At 29.8% G+C, this 12,154-nt stretch overlaps 2 protein-coding genes across 2 annotated transcripts; one reads left to right on the top strand and one right to left on the bottom strand.

The window, feature by feature from the left end:
• Positions 1–6,384: 6,384 nt before the first annotated feature.
• On the bottom strand, positions 6,385–7,664 carry LOC127259089 (ras-related protein RABA4d-like). Its single transcript, XM_051286240.1, has 2 exons — positions 7,371–7,664; positions 6,385–6,826 (listed from the first exon to the last, which is right to left on the bottom strand). Exons 1-2 carry the CDS (start codon positions 7,592–7,594, stop codon positions 6,385–6,387), a joined length of 666 nt encoding a protein of 221 aa, XP_051142197.1. The 5' UTR covers positions 7,595–7,664.
• A 2,535-nt stretch (positions 7,665–10,199) lies between these two features.
• Positions 10,200–10,655, top strand: LOC127258588 (uncharacterized). The gene has a single exon (XM_051285492.1). It carries the CDS (start codon positions 10,200–10,202, stop codon positions 10,653–10,655), a length of 456 nt encoding a protein of 151 aa, XP_051141449.1.
• Positions 10,656–12,154: the final 1,499 nt, after the last annotated feature.

Below are 12,154 nucleotides of genomic sequence, written 5' to 3'. Positions count from 1 at the left end.
TAATTCAAATGTATAATTTTTTTAAAAAAAATTAACAAAATAATTGAGACATATAAAAATAAAAAAATAGATACAATAAATGAGACAGATGGAGTATTATTTTTTAAAAAAAAATCAAAATATTAAATTAAATATTTATTTTAAAATTTTATATTATATAAAAAATAATTTTATATTTAAAATATTATACTAATATCTATTTATATTACTACTATTATAAAATTATTCAAATTTAATTTTTTTAATATTCAAAATTCTAACTCAAAATCCTAATGTCCAACCAAACACATCTTAAATAGTACTCTCCCTCCTATCCAATTACATTATTTCTTTTTTTGTATTGTCATTAAAAATTAATTATTTTGAATTTAATTGGTTTGTTGTATTTGTAATAAAATGTAATATTTTTATTTCTTTAATATTTTATGGATACAAATAACTACTATAATTAATTTAGTGTAATTATTTGTAGTCATATACTAAAAAGTAAAAAATTGAAATTGAAATTAATTGTAACAATTATTTAAGCTTGTTTTCCAATAATTTTTTTTTTCAATAATTCTCAGTATATATAATAAGTAGTATATTTTATTTTAATGATTGATAGAATTCCTCATAAATCATATAAAAAAATATTTCAAACTAACAAATCCTTATAATATAAATTTAAAGATTTGTATGTTTTTTCAGATTTTTCCTAAATATTTTTACTATTCATCAATTTTATTTTTTAAAAATAAAAAATCAAACTCTCATTTCAAATATTATATTAAGCGAACTGTTCACATAATTTCACTTTTCACGCCACCAAATCATTCTTTACAATATTTTTCTTTTAATAACATGGGAACTCGCACCCGCTACTCAACGAGTGCACTCTGGGTTAACCTAATACAGTGCAAACTAGGCTCGACAACCATATGTAGCAGATGGACCTAGAGGCATCGGAGTTTGAACCCATGATCTCATGGTTATATGTTCACTCTCCACACTAACACGTCATTCCTTACGGGACCACGGTTAATCTTTATTTATCATGTAATGTATTGTCTAAAATATTAAAATTATTTTTTTTTATTTAAAAAAAATATATAGCTTTGTCTGCCCGGTTAAGTCCAACTATTTGTATTATGCCAAGTAGAGTTTTGGTTCATCTTTGCTTTTATTTGTTTAAATTAAATTAAATTTATATTATAAATGAGCTTATACCATACCCAAAATGACGATTCATAGTATACTATATCAAAACTATCAGTATGTTACCAAGAAAAAAAAATACCTATACAGTGTCAAAAATTAAATTGACATATTAAAAATTCGGTAGAACAAATATGCATATAGTATCATACTGATAATTTGATATACCGAATGTATCGTTCATGCCTAAATGTTGAAGATAAAAATAATTTTAGAAGAACAAAAACTATACTCCCTCCGTCATGTCATGTGGTATATATAAATCAATCTTATATTTTTAATAAATTTATTTATCTTAAGCATATTTAAAAAATATAAATCGATTTAATTAAATTTCTAACATCTTATGACCATTAAAACCCTTTCATTTCTATATCTTTCTTCAATAAACAAATTGTTTTATCTATATTTAAAATTTCTCATTTTTTATAAAATTAGTTTTAAGTTAATCATAAATAAATAAATATATTTATTTGTATTATACAAAATTTTATTATTTATAAAATGATATCCATATAATATATATTTTATTGAGATATAATAATAAAAATATTTAAAATACTAACAATACTACTCATATAAAAAATAATAAAATAATATCATAACTTATTATTAATAACATATTAATCTAGACTGCCTAAAATATCATATTGGAAGGAAGGATGTAATTAATAACTTTGGTATGAATATACCAAATTATTGGTATATACCAACATATTGAATACCAAATATAAAATATATATCTATTGAAAATTTCAAACTATATAATAGTACCGTTACAAAAAAAGGTCTCATTGTACTAAACTTTTTGGTATATCAAATTTTTGATATATTGTATTTTTTTATGCGATACTCGCAATATTTTGCTAATTTGCTATTTTTTTACTCCTAATTAAAATAACTATGAATAAAAAGACTATGTGTGTTAACCTAACAAAAACTTCCTACATATTTTACGAATATATTGTGGACAAAATATTGTGTTATTTTTAATAAATACAAAATTTATACAAATTATACTTGATTTGAATTTAAAGTGGTCATTTGATTCTCCTTCCGGTTCGATTTGTTTTCCAATTTGGTTTTCTATGGCTTCTTTGATCCGAAGAGATTTGGTATTCGGTTTGATTTTGCCGGACTTTGGAGGGCTTTGGTCTCCGTGCAGACAATTTGATCGTCAACTTTGGATTTAATGTCCCATTTGGACGATCTAAGCTTTGATCTTTGATTTGGCTTTGCCGCCTTTCGGAGGGCTTTGGTCTCCGTGGAGGGCAATTTCATCGTCGGCTTTGAATTTGATATTTTTTTTAGACGATCCGAGGCTTTGATATTTGGTTTGTCTTTTCCTTCTTTTGGAGAATTTCTGTCTCCGTGTGGGCAATTTGATCGTCGGCTTTGGATTTGATGTCTTCTTTGGATGATCCGCAGCTTTGATCTTTGCTTTGGCTTTGCCGCTTTTGGAGGGTTTTGGTCTTCGTGCGGACGATTTGATCCTAAGCTTTGGATTTGATATCCTCTTTAGACGATCTGCGGCTTAGATCTTTGAGAATGTGGATTTGGTGCTCCATAACACTTTCGGTGGCATGTCCCTTTGACTTTTCGATCAAAAAAGGCCGAGTTGATACTTTGGTGAAGAACGCGATGAACACCTCGAAGCTTTGAGATGAATTTTGGATGTTCTTCCTTAGCTTTGATGGATTCTTCAACGGCTTTTGGAGCTTTGATTCTTGAAGAGGTGGATTTGGTGCTCCATAACACTTTTGGCGACGTGTCCCTTTGACTTTTGGATTGAAGAAAACTTAGTTAATACTTTGTTGAAGAATGCGATGAACATCTTGAAACTTTGAGAGGAACTTTAGAGACCTTCCCTTGGCTTTGACGAATTCCTCAACGACTTTGGAAGCTTTGATCTTTCCTCCGGCTTAGACATACGACGAAGAACGTTAACTCCATCGATTCGTCAACTAATATTGGATCATTTGTCCAAATAAGTGACTTTTGATAAAGAACATTAATATAGAGAGAGTCTAGAGACTTACCATTTGCTTGAATCTTTGATGTAACTTCGGTGTCTCAAATGAACTAGCCATGGCTCCTATTTATAGGGGATGGGTGGCTTCGGCTTCCTTTTTTAATGGTGCCACGTGACGCGTTTTGATTGGCCAATATGAATTTTTATAATCTTTTCTTTTCCATCAAATGCTCTTTTCCATTATTGACGGATTTGATTGTGCACCTTCCTTCCTCGCCAAGATCTTTATATCATTATCATTTTTCGGAAGATATTAATTTATATACTTCTTTTATTGACAAGATTAATTTATTTTGCTACCAAATTTATTATGACTCTATTTATGCACGTAATATTTGTAAGATATCTTCCATTTTAAGCAAATTTTTGCATTAATGGTTGATATTTATTGTAAAAAAATTAACATAAGTGCATAATTAAATACCATATATTTATTTTATTGAAATTTTATTTTCTTCCAAAATACATGATACATGATTAAAGTTAGACATATTTTTAGTGTCCACATATATATTTTACACATTCATAAAAGAGTTAATAATTTAATACTACAAAATACTCCATCCGCCCCGCATACCATGTCCACGTTGCCGTTTCTGTCCGTCCCACATACCATATCACTTTCCTTTTTTGGAAAATAATTACACACTTTAATCTCATTTTAAACTTTATAATTTTATTTTTTAAAAAAATTTAATTAAACTAATTAGTTATCTTAATCTTAATTTATAATTATTTATATTATAGGATAATTATTTTTACTAATACATTCTTAATTATCTACTAATTATACCTCTCTCCTAAAATACAGTGTCTACAGTATAGCAGACACGGTATATGGGACGGAGGGAGTATTATTATTTATGTTTTCATACTTAACATAAGTAATATTTCAAATTAAAATACTAAATAAATATTCTTAAATGGATTGATTTAAGATTTAAATGTTTTTAAAATTTATTAATCTTTTGCCTAAGAAAAAAGATATATTTGAAACGTGAAGATGTAAAAAAAAAAGGAAAAGAAACAAAAAAAGAAAGAAAGCAGTCATATTTTGGTAAGTATAATTTTAATAATTTTATAAAGTTTATATAAATTATATTAAAATAATTAAATATTACAAAATCCATAGAATATCATACAAAAAATAATAGTAATATTTATATAATTATTAAATAATAAAAATAAATAAATAAAAACACTATTAAATAAGAATATATAACATTTTTTATTATAACTTGGTATCGGTTATAGTTAATTTTTTTTAATTTATTTTGTTATAATTTCAAATTAAAATTAAAATTATATAATATTAAAATATTATTTATACAAAAGATATCAACTCAATATTTAATTTCAAATCAATTTTTTTACGAAACAAATTCTTTCATTATACCTTAATTAAGTCTTAATTTTATGTTAATACAAATTACCATTATTTATTTTACACGATTTTTATTTTTATAAAATATTAAATGAAAATAATATTCAAATAAAAAAAAATTCAAATCACAACCAAATTTCTTTTATTTCATTTTAATTTAAATACATTTATGTGTATTAGTATATCCTTATAATTTTGTAAGGAAATTAAAGTTCAGAGGATAATTAATTAATTGAGGGCAGAAAGATTTGAGGTAAATCTTACATTCAAATTCAAAATTTTAATGTTTATTTAATATTCTTTGTTTTTATTTTATATTTTCTAAAGCAGCATGAATTTTATTTATCGAAAATACATTTACATTCCACCTAATATATGTATCCATGACGTTCTTCTTGCACCACGTTTTGCCAAATTATCTGCTATAAATTCCCTAATAATATGATTAACCTATATCCCCTTTGCATGTTTCGAACACTACACATGTCTCATAGAACTCGCAATCTAATCGCCAAGAATGTACCGATTTATCTAAAACTCATGTCATCGCGAATAAATAATCACTTTCTATATTACCATGTTTTAGAGTGAATATCCCATATGATTTTTCAGCAACATAATACTTGTAGCAAGCTTCAAGTTCCGTTGAAAAAGCATCAACAACACCTATATATTTCGAAAGCATAAAGGAGACCAATTCTTACCACTACGAATAACTGATCTAATCCCCGCATTACCTGGACTAAAAAGCCGAACCATCAACATTAATCTTCCAACCTTCATTTTCCAGGGACACTCAAAAGGCATTTATCCGTTTTAAGAATTTTACTGTATCCGCTCATCGAAGATATCGTAGAAGTATTTTTGAAGAGGACCATTGACAAAGGTTCAACCATAAGATTCTTCGTATGAATCTTCTTCTTTTTTTTTTTTTCTTTTTTTTTTAATTGAAGTGGAGAAAGAGAGATTATATTGTAGAGAAAAAAAAGTATGATGTGAAAATCCAAAAAACTTTTAAAGAATTTCTTTGACATGATGGTCAATCTAACCAACTTTTATAATTTTTTATAAATATATATTACTTAAAAAAAATGTTTAGCTTTGCTCTTACAACATTATTTCTTAATTACTATTATTCAAAAATAATATTCCATTCGTCTCACTTAAATGTTCACTTTTGCTTATGCACGAAGATTTAAGTATTTAGTAAGTAATTAAGAAATGTATTAAGTAAAAATGATTATAATTTAAACAAAATAATTATAGATGACTAAATAGTTTACTTAAAATAAAAAAAAAATTATAAATTATATATTTTAAAATGTAATTAAAGTGTATAATTATGATAGTGAACAAATTAAGTGGAAAAAATTTAAAATTATTGAAAAAAACTCGAAATATTCGTTCTAAAGAAAATCAAATTGTGAACACACAATTAAATGTCAGTAACAAATTATATATTATAAAATAATAGTATATTTTTATTAAAAACTTAAAAATTTAATAGTAGGAAAATAATATATTGTCAAGTTAAATACAGTCCGATCTTTATACCCCAAAAACCACAAATGATTCACACTTGAAACTAAAATCAGAACATTTCTCAAGAGGGAGTGTAAGAACACAAAATTCTGTATATATGATCATATGCATAGAGGTGTGTATGAGTGTGAGAGAGAGAAAGAAACATATATATATATATAAAGAGAGAGAGAGAGAGAGCAAGAAAACACTATATGATCAAAATTTTTGTTATATAGTAAAGAAAGACTCATGAGCCCAAGCAACAACCTGACCTGGAATTGTTATCGGCGTCAGCGCCGGCGACGATGATGGCGGTGCCCTTGAGAGACCCAGCCTTGTCGAGGGCGTGCCCGTCGTCAGACAGCGCCTTCTTGCTCACAATTCGATATATTTCCGTAAGGATCGTCATGAATGCACTTTCCACGTTGGTGGCTTCGAGCGCCGATGTCTCCATGAAGTACAAATTCTCCCTCTCGGCGAACTCCTGCGCATCCTCCACCGGGACTGCGCACAGAGTCCCCAAATCGCACTTGTTGCCTATGAGCATTATGACGATGTTCTTGTCCGCGTGCCCTCGTAGCTCCTCGAGCCATCTGGCCATGTGATCGAACGATTGGCGCTTGGTCATGTCGTAGACCAGCATTGCCCCGACCGCTCCTCTGTAGTAGGCGCTTGTCACTGCTCGGTACCTAAGGATGAAGAACACAAGTTAGGCCTAATTCTAAGGTTAGTTTTTGTGGTGCCTAAGGAACTGCTCAGCAAATCAACTGTGTAAACAATCGAGATGATTGGATTATGAAAGCAGGAGATAGATATGATCGATCAGCATTGGATGAATTCCACAGCAATAACCAACAGATTTTGATTGTTTTCAGATAAATTTCTTAATTCAGATCAATCAATCAATCTGGAAAACTAGAGCATACAGCTTCTACAGCTTGAAGTGATGATGATTTGAGAGTGATTCGAATTTCACGAGAACATAAACATACAGCCAATGGTTATGGAGGAGATTAATAAATCTGGAAACTACAGCCTACAACCTACAGCTTGAAGTGATGATTTCAGAGTGATTCGAATTTTCACGAGAACATAAGCATACAGAAAATGGAGGAGATCGATAAATCTGGAAACTACAGCCTACAGCTTGAAGTGATGATTTGAGAGTGATTCTAATTTCTCCAGAACAAAATTTAAACAAACAATCAATGGAGGAAAGGAACAGAGACGAACCTTTCCTGACCAGCAGTGTCCCAAATCTGCGCCTTAACGGTTTTCTGATCAATTATAAGAGTCTTCGTCTGAAACTCAACCCCAATTGTGGCCTTCGATTCCAAACTGAACTCGTTCCTCGCAAACCTAGCCAACAATTGCGATTTCCCGACCGCCGAGTCTCCGATCAACACAACCTTGAATACATAATCGATCTTCGAATTAAAATCATGGAAATTTGACATTGTCAGAGAGGAACCTCTAAGCCGAATGCGATTCCAGATCCCCAACCATCCAAAATTTCAGCACAAGTTCATGGAAAACGATTCTAAGGTCGATTCTTCTCATTCAAACAGAAATTGAAGCAGTAATCGAGGCGTTTGTTTGGCTAACTCGGAAGAAGGAGATCATACATTCAGCGTTAGGGTTCATTACAGATTATATATCAATCTGAACATTTGTTGAATTTTGAATTACGGAACGCTACGCAGAGAAGAAGAGATTTTTCTTTTTCCATTTTCCATTTTTTTTTTTTCCTGAAAACAGGAAATCAAAGTGTAACGGCAACTGCGGGACCCATTAACGGTTTTCGTATGAAATTACAATTCTGTACTGTATAATCTATTATTTGTCTTGCTTAAAAATACAATAAAAGTGATTAATAAATTTATATAGATATATTTTTAAAACTCGTATCTAATTTAATTTGGTTTTTTTCAAAAAAAAAAAAAACAAATTAGTTATAACTATTAATTCATTTTAAATTATTTAGGAGTATATATATCTTGTATAAATATATTTTAACAAGAACAATGATAATATTAGTTTTATGGAATAACAAGTGTGTTCTATAAATAAAATATATATTTTTTTATGTGTTTTTATTAAATTTCTCAAGTTTTAAATTATTTTTAAAAAATTATTTTGGATAGATTTTTTTAAATTATAATTATATGTAAATAAAATTAAATAAGATGATTTTAAAAAATCCTGTAAAATTATTAAACACAGAATTAACATAAAAATAAAAAATTACTACTTATATTACCAATTGATTCATGTCATAGATGATGTTGAAAAAATAAAATAAATAAATAAAAAGTATTTTTTTTATGTAAAATATGAAAAAATGTATCCTAATATAGAAAATTATATTTTATATTAATTTATTATTTTTTTTTTCAAGTGGATATAATATAATCTCTCCATCCCAACTAAAAATATCATTTTTATTATTTTCATCAATTTTATTTAAAATATTTTTTTTTTCTATTATCATAAAAATGAGCATATACTAATACTAAAATACATTTAATTTTTTCATCAAGATCAGTAGTAAAGACGAACGTTGAGATTAAGTCTACATAACAACTCTTTACCCTCGGTTCTTATAAATATATTATTATACATATAATTAATTTATACATAAAAGACAAATGATAAAAATATCACAATTATCTTACAGATTTTCATTAATCAATAAAAAGTATTCCCTCCCTTCAGCCAAAGTATCTATTTCTGTTTTAGTAACTGTATATTTTTTACTTAACTTTATATACTCTTCCAACTTAGAGTATATTACACAAATGTCACTATTTTTATATCACATAATAGTAATAAGTTTTAGTCTTTTCTTCTTTATTCATACCACAACATAATATAATACTAATATTTCTAAAATTGCGTGCAAAAAAAATAAATGGACAGAGAAATATGGGGCGGAAAGAATATTATTTTTTAATATAATACAAAAGTTCAAATGATATGGAGTATATTATGATATATTTTATATAAATATAGATATATTAATAAAGGGGTATGTATTACGAAGTAAACACGCAGAATACACTAACATGTGATGTAGGAGATACGTGGATACTTTTCTATTCAATCAATGTGGATATTTGATATGCCTATATATATATATATATGAGTGAATTGTAAAATACACTGGACATGAATGACGTCCGAATTCCTCATCTGTTTGGTTTCTGTATCAAAGAAATCCATTACTCCTATTATCATTACATCTACTCACTTATGTTATATAATAATAATAATAATAATAATAATAATAATAATAATAATAATAATAATAATAATCCCATTACATATCCACACAACATATATATATACAAATATATACATACATATATTTAATACCCTTCAAGGACGTATACATATATTTATATACTTAGCACCATTATATCATTATATATTACATAACACGTTATCAGGCTCTTGCCAATTTTATTTTTGGTAAGTTTTATTTTTATACTATCTATATTATCTATTTTCTACACTATGGCAAATCTTGCAAAATTTTCTTTTAAACCTCTTTCTCTCACCGGCAATAATTTTCTGACTTGGTTCCTGGATGTAGAAATGCATCTGGTTTCAATGAGCCTTGTTCATACAATTGCCAGTGAAAATGCGGCTACAAGCCAAGATCGGGCTAATGCTATTATTTTCATCCGTCATCATTTGGACATTCCTCTACGGTCTGAATATTTGACGGTGAAAGATCCACTAGATTTGTGGAATGAATTGAGGGAGAGATTTGGGCACTTGAAATATATCACTCTCCCCAAAGCCCGACATGATTGGCTTAACCTGCGGTTGCAGGATTTTAAAACTGTTACAGAGTACAACTCTGTTATCCATCAGATTACATCTCAGTTGAAACTCTGTGGAGAAAATGTTACTGAGAATGATAAATTGGAGAAGACTCTCTCTACCTTTCATGCTTCGAATGTTGTGCTGCAACAGAAGTATCGTGAGAAAAATTTTCAAAAGTACTCACAGCTCATTGCATGTCTTTTATTAGCTGAGCAAAATAATGAGTTATTGATGAAAAATCATCAGTCGCGGCCCACTGGTTCCAGTCCGTTCCCTGAAGCGAACGTGACATTTTCTGAACGAGGCCGAGGACGTGGTAGAGGCCGTGGACGTGGTTGCGGTCGTGAGAGTCAAGGCGGTCGATATACCCCTTACAATCGCCGCAGTTTTGACGTTAACAGGATGCAGAGTAAACCCCAACATGTGGATATAGCCGAAAAGGCTAAACAGGGAAAGAGGCAAATCGGCAGTTGTAATCGGTGTGGCATTGAAGGCCATTGGGCCAATACCTGCAGAACAGCCAAACACCTAGCTAATCTTTATCAAGCCTCACTGCAGAAAAAGGGGAAGGAGGTCGAGACTAATCACGTTGATAACGATGACGACTCCGATGATGATCTTTTGGATTACGACACAACACATCTTGATATAGCGGATTTTATCGTAGATCCAGCAAACCCCCAGTGATAGACATATTATGTCATTTTACATTATGTTTTATAATATTTAAATTATAGCATACTACCTTTTTGTAATACATTTTGTAATACTTATATCCGCCTTTATTAATATTGCGTTTACTTATATTTGAAGGTTAAATGGATGTCAATCAAAATGATGCAAATATGTGTTTCATTGACAGTGCAACGACACATACTATATTGAAACACGAAAAATATTTCTCCCATTTGAAAAAGGAAAGAATGAATGTCAATACAATAAGTGGCAGTGAGAAATTAATTGAAGGCTCTGGAGAAGCCATTATATTTCTCCCCGCGGGGATGAAAATTGTGATACAGTATGCACTGTTGGCCACTAAAGCTCGAAGAAATCTACTGAGCTTTCATGACATTCGGAAAAATGGTTATCATATTGAAACTATGAGTGATACCGATGGTGAATTTTTATTGATCACCAATATCATTGATAGAAGGAAATGCATCATTGAGAGATTACCCTCACTCTCTACTGGCTTATATTATGCCAGATTAGGTGCTGTTGAAACACACCTCACGGTAGATCAAAAGACTACCGATTTTCAAATATGGCATGATCGCCTTGAGCATCCTGGCAGTATAATGATGAGGCGAATAATTGAGAATTCGCATGGCCATTCATTAAAAGATCAAAAAGTGTTAAACTCAAATGAGTTAACATATGTTGCCTGCACTCAGGGAAAATTGATAACCAGGCCATCGCCAGCTAAAGTAGGTATTGAATCACCTACATTTTTTTGAAAGAATACACGAGGATATATGTGGACCAATAGACCCACCGTGTGGGCCATTTAAATATTTTATGGTGCTTATTGATGCATCTACCAGATGGTCACATGTTTGTTTATTATCTACTCGCAATATGGCATTAGCGAGATTGCTTGCCCAAATTATTAAATTACGGGCACAATTTCCCGATAATCCAATTAAGACTATATGTTTGGATAATGCTGGTGAATATACATCGAATGCATTTAATGATTATTACATGTCGATTGGAATTAATATGAAGCACCCAGTTGCTCATGTTCATACACAAAATGGCCTGGCAGAATCACTTATTAAAAGATTGCAATTGATTTCTAGACCATTACTGATGAGGTCTATGTTGCCCGTTTCAGCTTGGGGACATGCAATCTTACATGCAGGAACACTTATAAGAATGAGGCCGACAAGCTATCATAGCTATTCCCCAATGCAGTTAGTATTTGGTCACGAACCAAATATATCTCATCTACGCATTTTCGGGTGTGCTGTTTATATTCCTATTCCACCCCCCAAACATACAAAAATGGGTCCTTAACGTAGATTGGGCATTTATGTCGGATATGAATCGCCGTCAATTATAAAATATCTTGAGCCTATGACGGGTGATTTATTCACTGCAAGATTTGCAGATTGTCATTTTGACGAATTATATTTTCCGACATTAGGGGGAGACAAAAACGAACCGAAAAGGGATATTAATTG

Source organism: Andrographis paniculata, unplaced genomic scaffold (genome assembly GCF_009805555.1).
Source record: "Andrographis paniculata isolate CXL003 unplaced genomic scaffold, ASM980555v1 Contig14END, whole genome shotgun sequence".
NCBI lineage: Eukaryota > Viridiplantae > Streptophyta > Magnoliopsida > Lamiales > Acanthaceae > Andrographis > Andrographis paniculata.
Note: the sequence above shows the minus strand (reverse complement) of the source record. Positions and strands in the feature narration are given on the sequence as shown.

What these genes read in the sequence shown, in the direction of transcription:
- LOC127259089 (XM_051286240.1), bottom strand. Translation starts at nt 7,594, where the DNA reads ATGTCAAATTTCCATGATTTTAATTCGAAGATCGATTATGTATTCAAG. An exon ending in GACACTGCTGGTCAGGAAAG is followed by an intron (nt 6,827 to 7,370) that starts GTTCGTCTCTGT and finishes CTTCATCCTTAG; the next exon opens with GTACCGAGCAGTGACAAGCG.
- LOC127258588 (XM_051285492.1), top strand. Translation starts at nt 10,200, where the DNA reads ATGAAAAATCATCAGTCGCGGCCCACTGGTTCCAGTCCGTTCCCTGAA.